This window comes from Phalacrocorax carbo, chromosome Z, assembly GCF_963921805.1.
Source record: "Phalacrocorax carbo chromosome Z, bPhaCar2.1, whole genome shotgun sequence".
Taxonomy (NCBI): domain Eukaryota; kingdom Metazoa; phylum Chordata; class Aves; order Suliformes; family Phalacrocoracidae; genus Phalacrocorax; species Phalacrocorax carbo.
Genome location: NC_087548.1, coordinates 38,208,278 through 38,227,000, shown reverse-complemented (window position 1 = coordinate 38,227,000; position 18,723 = coordinate 38,208,278). Strand labels below are relative to the sequence as shown.

Genomic DNA, 18,723 nt, shown 5'->3' with positions numbered 1-18,723 from the left:
TTCTCCATCTAAGCTTTCCTTGTTCTTTTCCTGGCTGCCTCCACCCACATGTAAAAATCACACATCTCTATCCCTGTCTATTTTTTTGTGGAGTACATTAAAGAGAATTCAGAAGTCTAAAGGAGGGCTGAATTTAATTATTTTCATATATTTATTAGGTTTCATTTCTGAAAACCATACCTGCCTCATTTGGCGGAAGAGCTGTGTTTAGTTCTCCCCAAATGAACATTTCCATGCTATGTGCATTTTAGTTTTGGGCTGAAGGGGAAGGAGATGGGAAGAAAATCAGTTCATTACACAGTCATTATTTCTTGCAGTATTTTCCATTGAGGAACCCTCTTCAGCTGGCAGATTCAGACAATATTGGATACTGACATATTTGGAAGATGGGGTCCTTAAGCACTGATTATTTTTATGCTTTGAACTGTTATTTGTTTGGCAAGGTTGGAGGTTTTTTGGACGGAGTCCTCTGAATTCTGGTTTGGCAATGAATGGAGGCTGCTTTCACAAACCTTTTACAAAGTGCAGTTGGAAAGACTTACACCATTGCTTGTTGTGTTACTGATTAAAATAGCACTATTTTTTTCAGAGGGTTTTCTGGTAGCACTGTCTGTGGTAGCAAGTAAAACTGATCTATTAATATTTGTGATCTAAACTCCTCCCTCTGGAAGCTTTTTTCTTTCACCTGCTCCTGTCAGAACTTTACCAATAGCACCAATTTGTCACAGTAAAACAACATGCCTAGCAGCTTCTTCTGATTCATCAAAATCCATTTGCAAGCTTCTGTTTTGATTGGAACAGAATGAAAAACACACAGCTGCTTCAGTAAGTGAAACTTTTAGCCTTTGTGAACAGCTGGAACTCTTGAAATAGTTACAAGTTAAGTACTCTTAAAATTACAACGAAGTGAAAGATACAGAATTGGCACAAGTCCATTGGAAATACTTCACCTGTTTAGACATTGGGCACTTGAAAGTTCAATTTTTTGTATCCTAAGAAAGATGATGCTTTAAAGCCTTCTGATTCTTTGAGGCATTCAGGCATTAAAGTTAAATTACTGGGCATTGTGTTTCTTGCAAGGGGACCATTGTTGACTCTCCATGTCATGAAAGGCAGAGATGAGGATGTAACATCCAGAAGTAAGCATTAACAGAGTGCTAACTTCCAGGCATGGATGCTGAGTACCACAGTGTGTGCAATGCATGCAGTAGGTAATATCAGAGGTCAACAGCAATGTTAACAGGTCTCTCCAGAAATAACTTCATCTGCAGATCTACAAAGGAGGTAGAGGAAGGAGTCTTTTTGACACAGACTCTGCACAGGAATTATCTTTAGGGCCCTGGCCTTCAAACACCATTGCTTCTCACCTGCATCATGCAGACAACTTTAGAGAGATGTTGGATCTAGCTGGTTGGATGGCCAGTGGCAACCATACTATATACAGGACTAGGAGAGCATCCATATGCTGCTTAGACACAGGAAGTTGTGTACAGCAGTTAAGAAGACAGTCTGTTCCTTCTTAAATTTGTCTCAGTTACCATCAATATTTATGTACATACATGTGTTTGGTATTTGAGTAACAGAAATAACCCTCCCCTGGTTCTTTACACCTTTTAATGTTACGTTATATAAGAGGACTGGGCTGACATGAGGCACATGGACAAAGGGCAAATGGAGGCAGTATTACTCCCTGGCAGTCTGCAGTTCTGGTCTATGCTTCTCATGGTAAGGCAGTGTTATTCATGATGGTCATTTGCCACTTCTGTAATAAAGCAGTGAGTGGATTCAGTGTATAAATTAGACATAGTCATTATTGTTTCTGGCAAGGAGATTTTTGAGCTTCTGCGAAAGCAAGGAAGAAGTAGAAAAGGAGCAGTTCCAGTTAGGATATGACTCTGGAATTAGTCTATGATGAAAAACAAGGTTTTATGCTATAATTGCAACCATTCTGTTCATACCTTGCAGTTAGCCACCTCTATGGATTTGGACTGATGGACGCTGAAGCAATGGTGATAGAAGCAGAAAAGTGGACAACAGTACCTCCACAGCACATGTGTGTGGAGAACACGGATCGGCAAATCAAGTAATACGTGCTGCCAAAACTCTTGCTGGCATAAACTTATGGAAAGAAATTGGGTATAATTTACCCCTCCCTTGCATTGCATATAATGCGTCATTTTGTAAACTATACTGGGGATCTCTGTCACATTCACAGACATCAGGTCATTTGCCTGTAAAGGTTGTTCCCTTGGAAAAAGGCCCTAGTTTAAAAAATGCCCCAGAAGCTGAAGGTGTAAAACAAGCTAGGGTGGATAATGATTGATTCTGTTATAAACAATGCACTGAAGAAGAAGGTTTGGCTGAGTGCACTGCAGTCACCTTTGTAAGATGAGTTCAGACTTATCAGTCCAGGATCTAACACACAAATACTGTGTTCATCAAAATACTGCATGATATTGTCTCTTTTAAACAGTATCAAGAGTCTCCAGCTCAGAGGCTAAGTTTAAACTGCTTTACACTTGCTAGGGTAGGGTGTCTATAGAGCTAGGCTTAAGAACAAAATTCTGTATGTGCACTTTGTGGATACAGAAACAGCATCAGTCATAAGGCACACTTCCAAAGCATTAAGATTATTGTTTGATAAGTACGCTTGATAGGCTCAATCCACAACTGGTATAGTCTGCAAGGATGTTGTGCCAATTTAAACCAGCTGAGTCAGATTCCATTTGGTACAGTTATCATGTAATACTTGCTATTACGTAAGCAAGGTCTATGGCTATGCCAGACATTTCCTGGGGTTTACGAACCAGCTGTGATCCCATGACAAGCCCAACAATCCTCATCTGGCCACTAATCCACAAAAATGCTCTGTCCCAAAGGCTTATTCCTATTACAGGTTTTTCACTGCCCTCTTTTATTATGTGTCCATGCCTAACAGAAAGCCAGGTAGTTGCCATTAGCTACAGTAAAATAATGACCCAGTTTCAGCTAGGAGGTAAGTGTTAAAACTAAGGGTTATAGGCTGCTGACTTCTCAGAAACAATTGTCTAACGCTGTCGTTCACTACTAAGCAAAAAAGATGTGGTTGTCTTATTTTATAGCACAAGCAAGAAATGCTGATGTTGTTCAATATGATTATATTATAGAACAATACGACCTGACAGCGTTGTCCGTTCAATTTACAAAGCCACTGGCTGTTCAGATAATCCTAACCACCATGTGATCTACTTGGAGCATGTCGTTGTGCGCATCACTATTACTCACCCTCGACGTGGAGACTTGGCAATTTACCTAACCTCTCCTTCTGGAACTAGGTCACAGCTCTTGGCCAACAGGTAAAGTACAACAATGCAGCTTCACAGTCCAGTCAGCATGCAGAGCCTGCACTGAGGCTGCAGCATCAGCAAAGAACAGTTAAGTCATTACAGTAGGTTCACTGGCAGACACAGGCTAATTGTTTTTTCTGAGAGATGGGGAGAGTGAAGTGCAAGTGAATTCGAAGATGGCAACCTCTGTCTTTGTCAGTAGAAAAAGGCTGTAAAGCTGTAGAAGAGCATCATCTCCAAAGCAAATATTAGTCAATTTCATTAGTCTTGTGTGGCTCACCAATTATTAGATGGCTGGAAAACACGAAGAAACTGGTAACAGTCTCAGTGTTACAGAAGGAAGCTAAATGGAAGTGTGTTTCTACATACTACTGGAATTTATGTTTCATTTTTCTCCTTTTTTATCCTGTGTTTACTAGTAATAAAAATCAGAAAGGATAGTAGTTCTCTCTACTGTTACCTTCAAGCTTTGCTAGTATGGTTATGACTCTTGATGTTACCAATTTCCAAATCCTTTTTTTCCCTTTGCATGTTGAAGTAGTATGCTCAACCCATGCAAGGCTTCTAGTAGGACAATACTGAGCAGTTGCACTAGTACTATGAAATTAATGGGTCTATTTGAAAATAGCCTATTAACATTTTTAGAAGTCAGCCATATCCTTCATCCCACAGATGTGCAATGTATACTTGCTTTTGCCTTTCCAACAACTTTAACATTGACCATTAAGAAAGAGCAGTCCTTCTTCTCATCCTGTCACCTCTGTGTTATGTTCTTGGAGAAACTGTGACACTTCATCAAATTGTCTCTTTTTCTGCAGGCTGGACTCAAACAAGTATCTCTTTATCCAGTGCACTTTTTCCAACATTAGTGCAATTTCAGTCCCTGGAGATGACATGCATCATTAGTATCTGTGCTCAGCAAACTGAAAGACTTCCCAGTGATATTTCCATTTCTCTGGTATACTAACAGAAATTTTCTTGGAAGAAAACACTGACAGTCCTTCCCAGATAAATCTTGCTAAATCAGTGTTTAAGAGCACTGCCTCCTACCAGAGATGGTTAAAGCACGAAGAAACCCCAGAAACCTTCTCAAAGTCTACCCCATTTCAAAATGTGCAGATAAGTTACAGTTACAATAAGAAATGCTTCTGTACTTCTCCAACTGGCTAGAAAATCTTCCTGATGGGACCACAGTATGATAGGGAATTTTTTTTTCCTTGGAGACTAGCGGATTTAGATGACTGCCGTTCTGCTGGACACAGAACGTGGCTCCCACACAAAAGCTGATGTGAACTGATGTTATATATATCTCAGAAACAACAAAAGCTGCCATGCGTCAAACCTATATTTTAAGAACTCTTCTGCTGTCCCAATTAAGCCTTCACAAAAGTTTATATCCCCAGTCCTACTCTTCAGGCCTTTTAATGAATTGGGAGTGGCCTGATTTCCAAGCTGCTTCGTCATCCACATTTCCACAGCCAGATTTGCTGATAGAGTGACTTCCTAGCCCTGAAGGCTTGTGTGTGTTCCTGTACCTCAGTGGTAGGACTTATCTTTCCTCTTGAAAGGAAGGACCTGTTTTGGAGACAGGTGGAGGTCAAATGGACTTTGTTCTGATTGAAGTGTGAACCCACATTTTCATCAGAGATTAGGTTAATTTAAAAGAAAAGATATACTGAAAAGACTCTTCAAGCTGTAGACGTTAATTCATCCAATGGAGAGAACGTTGTTCTGGAATTTTGGGTCAGTCTAGAATATCTCTTGTGCTGCATTACAAGTGTTGTCAGTGCCTTGCTGATAAAGCACCTGGGCACACACATCTGTATATCTCCCTGGAATAGTCAATAAAGAATTTGTCCTCTGCTAACCAGTGCAGAAGGAGACTTCTACCCTTTAAGCAGTTATAAAACAGGCTTTTGTTTTTCTGTCAGAAGAAATTCTTCTGTAGTTTTGTATTCCATTTTCATGCAGCAGTTCTTCAAAAAGAAAAAAATTAGAAGTCCTCCAACTAGGTATCCAAACAAAACAATCTTGTGTAACCCAGTGGTCTTAACACAGCTAACTTTTGGCTCTAGGCTTTCATGTCTTGCAGCTGACTCACAGCAAGTGGGAGATAAAGCGATTCCAGTATTCACAGTTCACCTCTGGTGATGACTGGTATGTGGAATAAGTACAAAGTTTAATTCTATCAGCTGCTTTGTAACCCCTGCACCTTAGAAAATAATTACTTTCTGTACCTGTGGTAGAGAGACTGCAAATGTATGTATTAAAATAAGGTGATGATCAGCTCTTTCTTATTGTATACTTTCAGAAGTATACTTTCAGAAAACAAAGAAACCTGAAAGGCCATTTATTGTTTTGCCACCTTCCAAAAAACAACTTATTTGTGACAGAGCGAATATTCAGTTGCACTAGAAATTCCCCTCCCATGCAAGATTCAGAGATATACTGACTTGCCAGTCACATTTGGCTGAAACAAACAACTCTGGGCTACTACTATTAAGGAATTAAGGAAGTATGCAAAATCTACATCTGAAATACCTAACATCTTCACAAGCCCTTTCTTAGGGTAAAGTGAGGCACATGAGCACAGTAGTTTTCAAAATGGTATTTCAAGGCTTCTTTTGTTTGGTCTTGCTGGAAGAAGTCTTACAGCTTAGTGGTCTTGCAATTAGTAGTATACTGTGTGTTGTTGAGTATATATATATGTAGCATCATGTTATAAAATAAAACATGGAATAGAAGTGTTGTTACTCACTAATATGAGAATCTAGTTTTGAGGCATTTGATTTTTAAAGTATTATTGATGAGGGCATCAAAATAAATGCATGCAAGTACAAGTAGCATGCAGGGATGCATTGGCAGCAAGTGGTCTGGGTTTTTTTTCTATAGGCAAAGGTCCCAGAGACTGTTGTACATTGCTACTACCTGACTGAGACGCTTTTCTCAGACATACAAGACCTTTTAATGCACACGTACATGATTAATGGCAGCAATACCAGCTGGTTTTACTGAATCTAGGGAAAACCTCATTGCTTTACCATTACTCATCTGGATTTAATTTTAAACAGTTTGCTGGTAAAATGTCTTTAAAGTGCAAAAGGTATATTTTACACATGTGCACTTCTTCTCCACCAATTCTGGAAGAAGAGTCATTGTGTAGTTTCTGGTGCATTGACAAGTAGGTCCCTCAAGGCAATATCTGGCCTTTTTTCTGCATATTTTATCCTTAATGCTGGCATACCCTAAAATGACTTCAGTAAGAAAACTTGTTAGTCAGAGGCTATGTGGATTCCTTTGCAGGCATTTGGTGGATTACACTGTCACTGGCTTGAGCCTCATGTGCATTCTTCAAAAACTGCTTTACAGGGAACATCTGCTTTGTTGTTTGGAAAGTACTAAACATGATTACATTGGATGTACTGCAGCAGAGGAAAATACAGGCTTGGAAAGTGCTGGCTGGTGTGAGGATGAGGCTACAGTTAAGTCCAAAGGGGAACAGTATCCCCTTTTTAAAAACAGTTGGCCATTGGATTTGGCAGCATGGGTTTCTGAGTTTTTGAGATGTACCAAGGTCAGTTCTAACAGACAGTCATTATAGGGGGGCGATGGAGGAGAAGCTAAATACAAAGAGGATAGAATACATAAACTTAGGGCTTGTTTGTCTCGCACTGAAGTCATGGCTTGTTTAATTCTTGCCCTTTAAATTTAAAGCAGCTGCTGCCATTTGAACTGCGTAACTGAAATTTTTTAGCCACGTGGTGGCAAGTTTCCAGGCCACTACCTTCCTACGCTTATATGTCACTGACATTAATAATAATTCTGTTCAGTAACAAAAGGAAGTATTTTCATTACCATCTTTTTCCTATCATGAAACCTTAGATAATCAGTAAGTTTTAATGAGACCCTCCTCTGTGGGAAACTCTTAGATCAAAAACAATCTTACTTGCTAGCTTGCTTCATAGAAAGTCTTGGTATTTAGAAGCAGAGGAAACCTTTTCTTTAGAGGAGCACATTTTAATTTCTGGACCAGTCTGTTTTACATCTTTATTGCAGTTTACACATTATACTCTAATAACAAAACCAACATTTTATGCATCCAAATATGATTAAAAGGATAGGGTCACAGTGATTTCACTGTTGCAGTAACTGAAAGGATACTGTGGTGGTGTTATTAAGTCTTAAGTCCAGGATGAACAAACAATAATCCCGTGCTTGTATTATGTCTACAGGACATAGCTGTCGGAAAACTAGTTCTCCCAACTCATACTTGCCATGTTTTATTCTGTTCAGGTTGTCTTTTGTCTTTTTTTTCTTTTTTTGGCGAGGGTTGAATAGACAGCCCACTATCCTTCTATAACCCATTCTTTGAACTGCAATTGCAATGTCAATACCTCTAAAAATCCTTTCTTTTCTTATACCCTGGCAGCATTAGCAGTAGATAGGGTGGGGAACTCTGAGATACTACAGACACAACATCAATTTAAATAAAAAGTGAACACTACCCAGCTCCGCAAACAAGACTAATGGGGTTTATGTACAAAAGAGAGCAAATTAATGCATGTAAGTTACACTAAACTCCATGTAACTCTAAAACTGACCCTAGAACTTGATCAAAGTAAAAAGTGGAAGAAGAATGAAGTGCAACATATCAGAGATTTAGAGTGAGAGATGCCTTTCTTTGATGACTGAGTGTAGTAAAGAATTCATCAGAGATCTGCAGAGTAGGCATGTATTCGCTTTTAGGAATCAATACTTCAAGTTCAGTTTCAGTGGAAAGTTAGAACCCATGATTATTGGAAGTGGGGGAGACATAGTGACAAAGGATGAGGAAAAGGCTGATGTCCTTAACACCTTCTTTGCCTCAGTCTTTAATAGTAAGACCAGTTGTTCTCTGGGTAACCCAGCCCACTGAGCTGGAAGACAGGGACAGGGAGCAGAACTAAGCCTCCATAATCCAAGCGGAAATAGTTAGCAACCTGCTACACCACATAGACACGTACAGGTCTATGGGGCCGGATGGGATGCACCCAAAGGTAGTGAGGGAGCTGGCAGAAGTGTTCACTAAGCTACTCTCAATCATTTATCAGCAATCCTGGCTAACTGGGGAGGTCCCAGATGATTGGAGGCTTTCCAGTGTGACACCCATCTACAAAAAGGGCCAGAGGGAGGACCAGGGGAGCTACAGGCCAGTCAGCCTGACCTTGGTGCTGGGGAAGGTTATGGAGCAGGTCATCTTGAGTGCCATTGCAAGACAACCAGGTGATCAGGCCCAGCCACCATGGGTTATGAAAGGAAGATCCTGCTTGACTAACCTGATCTCCTTCTGTGACAAGGTCACCCGCTTAGTGGATGAGGGAAGAGCTGTGGATGTTGTCTACCTATATTTTAGTAAAGCCTTTGACATCGTTTCCCACAGCATTCTCCTGGAGAAACTGGCTGCTCATGGCTTAGACAGGTGTACCCTTTGCTGGGTAAAAAACCTCGCTGGGTGGCAGAGCCCAGGGAGTTGTGGTGAATGGAGTTAAATCCAGCTGGCAGCTGGTCACAACTCGTGTTCCCCAGGGCTCAGTACTGGGGCCAGTTCTGTTTAATATCTTTATCAATGATCTGGATGAGGGGATCGAGTGCACCCTCAGTAAATTTGCAGATGACACCAAGTTGGGTGGGAGTGTTGATGTGCTTGAGTGTAGGAAGCCCTCTGTAGAGAGGGACCTGGACAGGCTGGATTGATGGGCCAAGGCCAGTTGTTTGAGATTCAACAAGGCTCAGTGCCTGGTCCTGCACTTGGGTCACAACAACCCCATGCAATGCTACAGGCTTGAGGAAGAGTGGCTGGACAGCTGCCTGGTGAAAAAGGACCTTGGGGTGTTGGTGTGCCCAGGCAGCTGAACATGAGCCAGCAGTGTGCCCAGGTGGCCAAGAAGGCCAACAGCATCCTGGCTTGTATCAGGAATAGTGTGGCCAGCAGGAGTAGGGAAGTGATGGTGTCCCTGTACTCGGCACTGGTGAGGCCGCACCTTGAATGCTGTGTTCAGTTTTTGGCCCCTCACTACAAGAAAGACACTGAGGTGCTGGAGCATGTCCAAAGAAGGGCAACAAAGCCTTATGAGGAGTGGCTGAGGGAACTGGGGTTGTTTAGTCTGGAGAAAAGGAGGCTAAGGGGAGACCTTATCGCTCTTTACAACTACTTGAAAGGAGTTGGTCTCTTCTCCCGAGTAACAAGTGGTAGGACAAGAGAAATGGTCTCAAGGTGCACTGTGGGAGGTTTAGATTGGATATTAGGAAAAAATATCTTCACCGAAAGCATTGTCAAGCATTGGAAGGTGCTGGCCGGGGAAGTAGTTGAGTGACCATCCATGGAGGTATTTAAAAGACGTGGAGGTATTTAAAAGCTGTGGTGCTCTAGGGATATGATTTAGTGGCAGACTTGGCTGTGTTAACATTTGGACTTGATAGTCTTAAAGGTCTTTTCCGATCTGAACAATTCTATGAAAATAGGATTCTTTGATTCTAAGTTTGACTTATTTTTCTATAGTCAAAATGGTAGTTTTGACAAGTGTGTAAGGACATATTTAGAAGCTAGCTAAATGTCTCAGCTTCTGAGGTCTGTACTGAACCAAATAGAAGAGAGAGGGGCTGTTTAAGACAGGCTGAGGAAGAATGCCTACAATTTCTGCTTCCTGCGTATAGTTTTGCTCTAGCTTCTATAGTGAGAATGAATTCATCTCTTCCTAGTCTTATTAAAATGAGCCCCACTTCAATCTTACTACAATGCTTACTACATTGAGTTTCACTTGGAATGAACTGGATTGTGTAATGACAGTGTCCTCTACTGCTCTTACCCTAATCAGATGTCCCTAGGATAGGGTAGGAGTAGTGTGCATATATGGCGCCAGGTTCATTCATGCTCTTGCATTAGGATTTCTGCCAGTTTAGGGTGAGTATTCTGAAAGTTTACTGCACAATCATAAGAAAGAACATGCATCTTTTAAGAAGATAGCTGTATCAGTCAGTCCACTGGCTGACCAGTGTGATGTGTGGAGCTCAGCAGGGTGACATGGCTATATATCATGATGGAGCATTTAATGCTGATATCTGTAGTACCTGGGGACAATGTATCTGTATTTAAAGATGATGGTTGCTGTACTATGCATTACTTCATGCTCACAGGCACTGTTCCCTATTGTCCATGCTACTCCTTTCCGAAAAATGTCATGGCAGCTTAAAGATCTCCATTGCTTCATAAAATTGACTGTGATGACCAGAAGTAAAATAGAAATTTAGGAAAAAAAAAAAAGTGTATGCATACATTTTAAATACATCTTCTTTAGATCCACGTGCAGAACCTATAAGTGATCTTCCCAGACACATGTAGGTGAGAAAGCTTCTGAAGTGCCTGTATGCTCTCTGACCATTTCTTTTTTTCCTGAATACTTTAGTGTAGGTGGGCAGGTGGCTGAAGGTTTGGTTAAGTCAGTTTGGGCTATCTGCAGTTCCTCAGGGGCTACCTCTCTCACAAGGAGCTGATGGTTGAACCCTGTGGAGAAGAGCTGCTCTAAGAAGACTAGCTGACCAACGCATTTTCAGGTGCTCAGCTCAGGAAGGCACTCTGTACTCTTTTCAAACTGTAAAGCTCGCTAGAAGTCATGTGGCCAATTAGGCTGGTTGGCAAGGACCTGTCAGCCTGTCAGGCTACCAGTTTAGTAGGCTGGAGCACATCATAAACTAGGACTGGTACTACAGAGGAGAAAATAGCTTTCTCTTGCCCACACTCCACTTCAGCCACACCATCAGCCAGTGCAGGGCTTCCTGGCTCTGAATGTGGTCAGTTCAATATACAAGCATGGCTGTCAGTCACGTGCAACTGCACCTTCTGAGATGAAGTAAAAAGTTAATTAAAAAAACCCTCCTTTTCTGTTTTTACCTTTTATTGTTCATGATGGGTGATGGTAGTGTTACCAAACAGATCCCCCACCCCCACTGTCTTTTCTCACATGAAATTAAGAAATAAAACAAATTGAAACAACTTTTTCTGAGCATTTAGGAATTTAGAGATTCTTTGCTAAAATGCTGACACACTTGATTTTTTGGTTTTTTTAACACTAGTAGATTTAACTGTGAGAGGCTGGCCTTATTGGAATTCCCAATTCCAAGGTTTCCACTTTTGAATTCCAAGAAAGTGGCTAACTATCTTCCTCTGGATCTACAATTTGATTACAGATTAATATTTCAGCTTGAAGTTATATTCTTAAATGGAAAGGTGATGCAATTTCTAGGCTGAAGTGATGGAAGTGAGAGGCCAAGGCTCTTGAATTTGTTTTTAGGGACTAATTATTTTACTCTGCACTCTGTAATATATATATTCTTACATAGACCCACATATGGCATATCATGAGTATATCATAAAATTTCTCAGAGAGAGGAGTCATTTTTAAATGTAATGCTATTTGTTGTAAGTAGCGGCCCATAATTAGTTTCTCTGGATATAGTCAGTCATGTAGCCACATCCACCCTAACTTGTATGTCCTGTTACCGAGTGAGGTCACCTGAGTAACTGAATAACAGATCTGGCATTCTGTTGTGGTTATGTTAACAAATAAGTTATAAAGCTTCAAATGCTGTTACTCACTTTGGTACTTAAAAGCATGTTATGTGCATGAGCTCAGAGGTTGTAGTTGTAGATGATCATGGTCATAAAAATTATCAGATTCTTCTAATAATCTTGTTTAACTGTTTTAATCTATAATAACCTGTAATAGTCAACTAACAATTCATGAGTTCATATACTAATAATTTACTAGTCCTTGATAAGCTCTGTTTAAGTGTGTCCTTGATATGAACTTTCACTCTGTATCAATCTGACAAATAGCAAAATCAATTAACTGTCTAGACTGGCTCTGTGCTCCTGATAAGATCCTATTCCATATGTATTTCTTTCTGGACGAGGAAAAGTACACCTGAACATTTGATCATTTCATTCATTCATTTAACACCACTGAAAGGGAAATCCATGTACTTACTGCCTCACAAGTTCTTTGATTTAAGAGTTTAGTGCATAGGCAGAGCAACACAAAAACACTTGGACCACTGAATATGTACAACATACACATACAGACAGCCTCAGAGTCAGTATCTTTCTACTTTTTTTAACTTTTCTTTTGATCTGTCTGTAGCTTTTTGACTCATTTGTAGAATCCTTTTTAGAAGCACAGTTCATACATTAAAAGATTGCCATTTAAACTTTACTTTATAAAATTCAAATCTTTCCCAAATAAGTAAAATAGGCAATTTTCTACGAGATAATATTAAGGGATTTTCCCCATTTCCATAGATGGAGATATGAAAGCATCCACAGCATATTTTAGGTAGAGGTGTGTCATGGTTCACCCCCAGTCAGCCAACTAAACACCACGCAGCTGCTCACTCACTCCCCCCACCCCTCTGGGATGGGAGAGAAAATCAGAAGAGCAAAAGCAAAAATAAAAACTTATGAGTTGAGATAAGAACAGTTTAATAATTAAAATAAAATAATAATTATTATTACAGTAATAAAAATAATAATATAATACAAAGGAAAAGGGAAAAAGGGAAAAAAACCAGAAAAACAAACGATACAACCACTCACCACCCACTGACCGATGCTGCCAGTCCCTGAGCTGCAATTGCTGCTTCCCTACCCCAGCCAGCTCCTCCCAGTTAACATACTGGGCATGATGTTACATGATATGGAATATCATCCCTTTGGCCAGTTTGAATCCACTCTCTTAGCTGTGCTCCCTCCCCTCCCAGCTTCTTGTGCACCTGGCAGAGCATAGAAAGCTAGAAAAGTCCTTGACTAGTACAAGCACTACCCAGCAACAACTAAAACATCTGTGTGTTATCAACAGTGTTTTAATACTAAATCCGAAGTACAGCACTATGCCAGCTGCATTGAAGAAAATTAGCTCTATCCCAACTAAAACCATGACAACTTGTTTTTATATAGCTATGGCAAAGTCATAAGGGATTTTTGTCTCTTCGTCCCAAAATTACCTAAAAGAATGATGAAATATTAAAATGGAATTCTGACAGCAATTTAAAATTCCAGAATGTGACAAACATGCTTAAACAAAAAGTACTATGGGAAATACTGGACTAATTGCAGTAAAAACAAAGAGCAACTTATGTTTCTATGTATGTGAATGGAAGCCCAAGTGAATACAGAATTAAAAATATTACTTACGGTATACATTACTTACATAATACTATATAATACAGTTGCCACAATGACAAAGAAGAAAATTTCTGCCTTGATGGATTGACAGGGAGTTTAAAAAGTAATATATTAGTTATCAGCAAAACACACTAACTGTTGGGAATAACCTACATGACTTAAATTGAACATACCCACATGCAAACACTGGGTAATAACTGTGTAATAATTTCTACCTTTTCAGTAACTGTTGTGTGCCATGTGTTTGTGAGTTTTGCTGTTTTCAAACAATTGATTTAACAGTGACATGAAACAGGCCAATCTGCTCTCTATATATATTCACACACGTATGCTCACACACGCAGGCACAGAACTGGATCAGAAGAAAAACTCACCCAATTATCAGTGAAAATTAAGCCCAATTCTAAATATATATCTATATTTTAATTTTATGTTATCAACAGTAATAAAAAAGAGTACTATTATAGGCATTCATTTAAAATGGAAAAAGGTTGTACAAATGAGACTGTGGAAATCAGCTTTGGGCTGAGTCCTATAAAGTACACCAGGCATGCAGGTCCATAAAGGTCCTACTGAAGTAACTGTGGATATGCAGTACTTGCCCCCATGCGTCTGACTGACTAAAGTATTCAGCAAGTAGTATGGCATTTTATTCACATCCTGTGTGGTGATTTTTACCAGAAATTGACACATACTCACAGTGCTAACAAAGTATCCTGCTTTCCCAATGCTTGCTGAACTTCACAACCTTTTGAGAATAAAGCTTGAAATTAGATTAGAAAATACAGTAATGAATCAAGTGAATGTATAACATCATAATGTTTTTGTAGTCTAATACTAGATTTTTCTCTATTTTATGCAAAAGGCTTTTAAATCTATTGGATTTTTTACTGTAGAGATCTTGTTTTATGAAAAATATGTAAGCATAGCTATTACCAGTAGAATTTTCACACATAAAGACCAAGTTAAAATATGTATGTATATATGTACACATACACGCATATATATGTATATATTTAATATATGCATATATATAGTAAAAATAGATATGCATATATGCATGTATATATATGCATATATCTATATAGAAATGTATGCATACATATATATGGGTGTATACATACTTGTATTTTTTAAAGCTGAGCTGTGCCGTTTTAGTGGAGGCAACAGTCTTGATTAGAGTGGACCTTCCATCAATATCTCTGGTGTACCAGGCAACACACTGTGAGTACTGAATGAAAGTGTAAACTCTTGTGTCTTTCCAAAATCTCATTAACGAATTCCGGTTTTAGGTAGTAAAATGCCTAGCCAGTCCTCCTTCCCTTTACCCCGTGAGATCGGCGTCACATTACAGCCCCTGAACTGGGCCCCCATACTAAAAATTAGCATAACCTAGGCCTAAACTCCAACCCCTTCACCCAAGACCTAAGTAATTAAATTATGGTAATGTAGTTGGTTAGATGAAACCGTCAGATACCATTAGTCTCTCAGGTTTACCCAAACTCAATTCTGTCAACTGTTTGAAGAGAGTGTTACCTTGGTCATTTGAGGATTAAGACAATGTCTCAGTTTCATTTATTTCCTCACAAGAAATCACATATATTGAATTGTTAATATTGTCTTAGTCGCTTAATACTTTTTATTGTTCTTACACCCCTTTTAAGTATTCCAATCCAAAGCCAAAAATAAATGTTACGGAAATTTTCCAACTTATGAGTTGTTTGTATTTACATCATGCTGTAAAAGCTATGAATATGCTGTATTGTATGTACTTTTCACAAGACATATGAATCCTATTAAACGGTATTAGCAATTTTTTTTACAATGAATTATCTTTCCATTCTCTTTTACTTTATGACAAATGATGGCATGTAAATAATCTCTTCCATCAAAACAGCAACAAACTGTTGAATGTACTTGAAATATGTGTCGGAAAACCATCATAAGTAACGTTATGTAAAGGCACAGATGAATGAACTGTCTAATTAGTATATCATTCAAGAGTTTGTAGTCCTGGAGGCTTAGCTCTCCAAATAAAATGGCTCACTTAAAGTAATGTCATGATTTATTTTAGGCTATTTGATCATTCCATGGAAGGATTCAAAAACTGGGAGTTTATGACTACTCACTGCTGGAGTGAAAAAGCAGCAGGTGACTGGATCTTGGAAATCTGTGACACTCCATCTCAGCTGAGAAATTTCAAGACTCCAGGTATGACTCTAACCTTTATTTGGGCTCAGTGAATTCAGAAGAATGCTTGCCATTGCTAATACAGCCTTGACTATTTTCTAACTTTTATTTATAGCTAGAGCATTTTATTGGTTTTGGTGTGAAGGCAGAGCTGAGAAGAGTGTTATTCTTAATTTCAGTTATCAACGCACTCTTCATTTTTATGTTGCTGTTATTTGCTATTTAAGAGACGCAGTTCTCTTTTATTTTGAACTTACTTCTGGTTTCCATGGAGAATATAATCTTGTCAGGGGTAAACTGCCCTCTTTCTTGAAGTCACATGTGTTGCCCCAAAGTATAAAAAGAGGCTTTGGCTATTTAGAGCTCCATCATACCAGACATGAATTCTTTAAGCAGAGACAGACCCCTGTATTGTCTGACAGGTTACAAAGAGTCAGTGCTTTAAACAAAACCAAATCTTCACTAGGCACAGTTTTCAAGGAAAAAGATACAAAACTGCATGAAATGGCATGTGCCACATTTGAAAGAAGTTATAGTATATAGTATCTCCATATGCAGGCATCTGGTTTTTTGGATGTTCAATATAGATTTATCAGACAAGTCTTCAGCATGAGTTAGAGCACCACAGTTACTCTGCTGTATTCATATTGCCTGTGACTTTCATGGCTGATATAGGGCCCATATGTACTTGGCCTATATTAGCTATATAGGGCTCAGGGATTTATTTCATGTTGGTTTTCTTTGGGGTTTTTTTTGTCGTACCCATAAGAAAAAGTGTCATTTATCGGTGAACACTAGAAAATCCCACTATACAAAAGAAAAAAATTCATGGCTTGCTACCACTACTGGGTTGCATTGTGCTCCTGTGTATATGGGCAGAGTGCTCAAGCCTGTCATTCATCCACTCACAGACTGTGCTCCTAATAAGAATTTTTGAGGCTACAAGACTTTCTTCTGCTTTTAATTCCCACAGCACAGTTCAGTTTCATTCACGTATTTCAGTATGAGGACTTTGAAAGGAATGAAGATTGAGACAGGGCTTTCAAAGAGACTCATGGGAGCACATACTTACTTCTCTTTGCTCGTTATGAGAGATGAGTATGCCTTTGGACATACTGAAAATTTAAACCTTAAAAACCATTTTGAAATAGATACATTATACACAGACAAAAATACCACTGTTTATGCATGGATACTGAATGAATATAGTCCTTCCTTCAGAGCCCCACATCAAAGTCAGCAGAAATCCTTTAATAAAAATAATCAAAGGTGAAATATCATTTAAACAAATAATATAAACTAAAACACATTAGAGAGACGAATTCTACTGCTGTATTGGAAATCATTTAACACTAAATCTAAATTAACACTTACTCTGATTGGACAGCATGTCAGAGTGCAATAATATTACATTGGAAGTGACAAATCTAATTGATTACCACTTTCTGATAGATAAAAATTAATTATAAGAATTTTGCTATGAAATATATTTAGGACTACAATGACATTAGCAATAGAATTAGTTTCTAATTCAGTGAAATAAAAGATACATTCCATCTCAGACAGCTAACTAAACTCACAAAGCAGTAAGAATTTACTAACTGATTTGCTAAAAATCAATTCTGAATTTTAAGACATAGATGTTAAAGTACTTGAAGCTATAAAAATACGTCTTTATGAACTTAACAATAGGGGATTTTTAAGTATGTTTGTTCCTGAATTAGTGGGTTATTGGAAGTCATTAAAACTATTCAAATGAGCCTCACTAAGTATAAGTACTTTTATTGTTTCTACTACATGAAAAAGCACACACAAAGAAATATTGACTAAAATGCAAACCAAAGTGTTTAAAAGTTTGGAGTTTAAAATAAGAAAAGGCTAGTGTAATAGGGCTTGTGCATGTAGGTGACTGTTCTAGAAGAATGTTAGTGGTTTCAGTTCTACTTTGTCTAAGAAAGGCCCATGAGTGCTTCTGCCACCAGATATGGAAACTGAATACTTTGTCTTCCTCTTGGTTGAAATTTGGTTTGTTAAGTTACTCACATTGGAATGAAGGCTATGTGCAGTTCACCTGTTCAAGGTAAATAATGCCTTTCTGGGAGGCCAGCTAGTCCAATGACTCCTGCAGTTTACAAACTCAGTAGGACTATTCCCATCATGACTTAGAGCAAGTCAGGGCACAGAAGGAATTCTAATGTGTGAACACAGAGTTGTCCAGTCTCCTTCCTATTCCAAGTGGTGTATACTCCAAAACTGGATTTATACATTTTGCTTTGGACAAAAATTAACACTCATATTTCAAAATTATGACAAAATCTGAGTGCTGATTTTATGCTGCTTAGATAATTTTCCATCTAAAAAATCTGACACACAGATCACCCTTGCTCAGCTGTTGTTGAAACTGATGGAACTGAATGAGAATTTTAGTTCTTTTTTCCTGCTCTTCATTAGCAGAATTCTGTTCTTTTTAATACAGCAGACGGCCAGATAGACAATCTTTCTGCTTTTTAAAAACATTCTTCTGACTGTCTGGCCATCAGATCATATTCTTTTATTGCCTGTCTCAGTTGTCTGCATAACCTGAATATTTTTTTTTAGCATGCTAAACCAGCAGTCAAGGCCCAAATTTTTAAAAGCTGTTAGTTATGGAGTCAGTAAGTCCCTATTGAAGACCAAGATAATCAATGTGATTTTTCAAAATTGTTGAGCAGTGAACAACTTTTTATTAAAGTCTGTGGTAACTCTAGGGTGGCCAGTGTCTTGTAAATATCAGCTGTATACTCAAGTGATTAAGCACGGCATTTTGAAAATCTGTATTATCACGCTCAAGAGCTCTGAAAGGAAAAGCCAGCATTGCCAGTGATTCAATTTTCACTTCATTTTATGTGTGCACTGATCACTTCTTACCATGTTTTTGCAGTGGTGAAAGGTTCTTAGCCGAGTGATGTTAATTGCACCAGTAAATGAAGAACAATGCTTCCAGCACACTAA

At 38.8% G+C, this 18,723-nt stretch overlaps 1 protein-coding gene across 2 annotated transcripts in view; it reads left to right on the top strand.

The window, feature by feature from the left end:
- The window catches only part of LOC104048953 (proprotein convertase subtilisin/kexin type 5-like), a 198,447-nt gene that overhangs the window by 163,342 nt on the left and 16,382 nt on the right, over window positions 1-18,723 (top strand). For both annotated transcript variants that reach the window (XM_064438917.1, XM_064438919.1), the window contains 3 exons: window positions 1,966-2,083; window positions 3,147-3,335; window positions 15,617-15,753. In XM_064438917.1, the coding sequence (XP_064294987.1) occupies window positions 1,966-2,083; window positions 3,147-3,335; window positions 15,617-15,753 (444 nt within the window). The remainder of the gene's footprint in view (window positions 1-1,965; window positions 2,084-3,146; window positions 3,336-15,616; window positions 15,754-18,723) is intronic.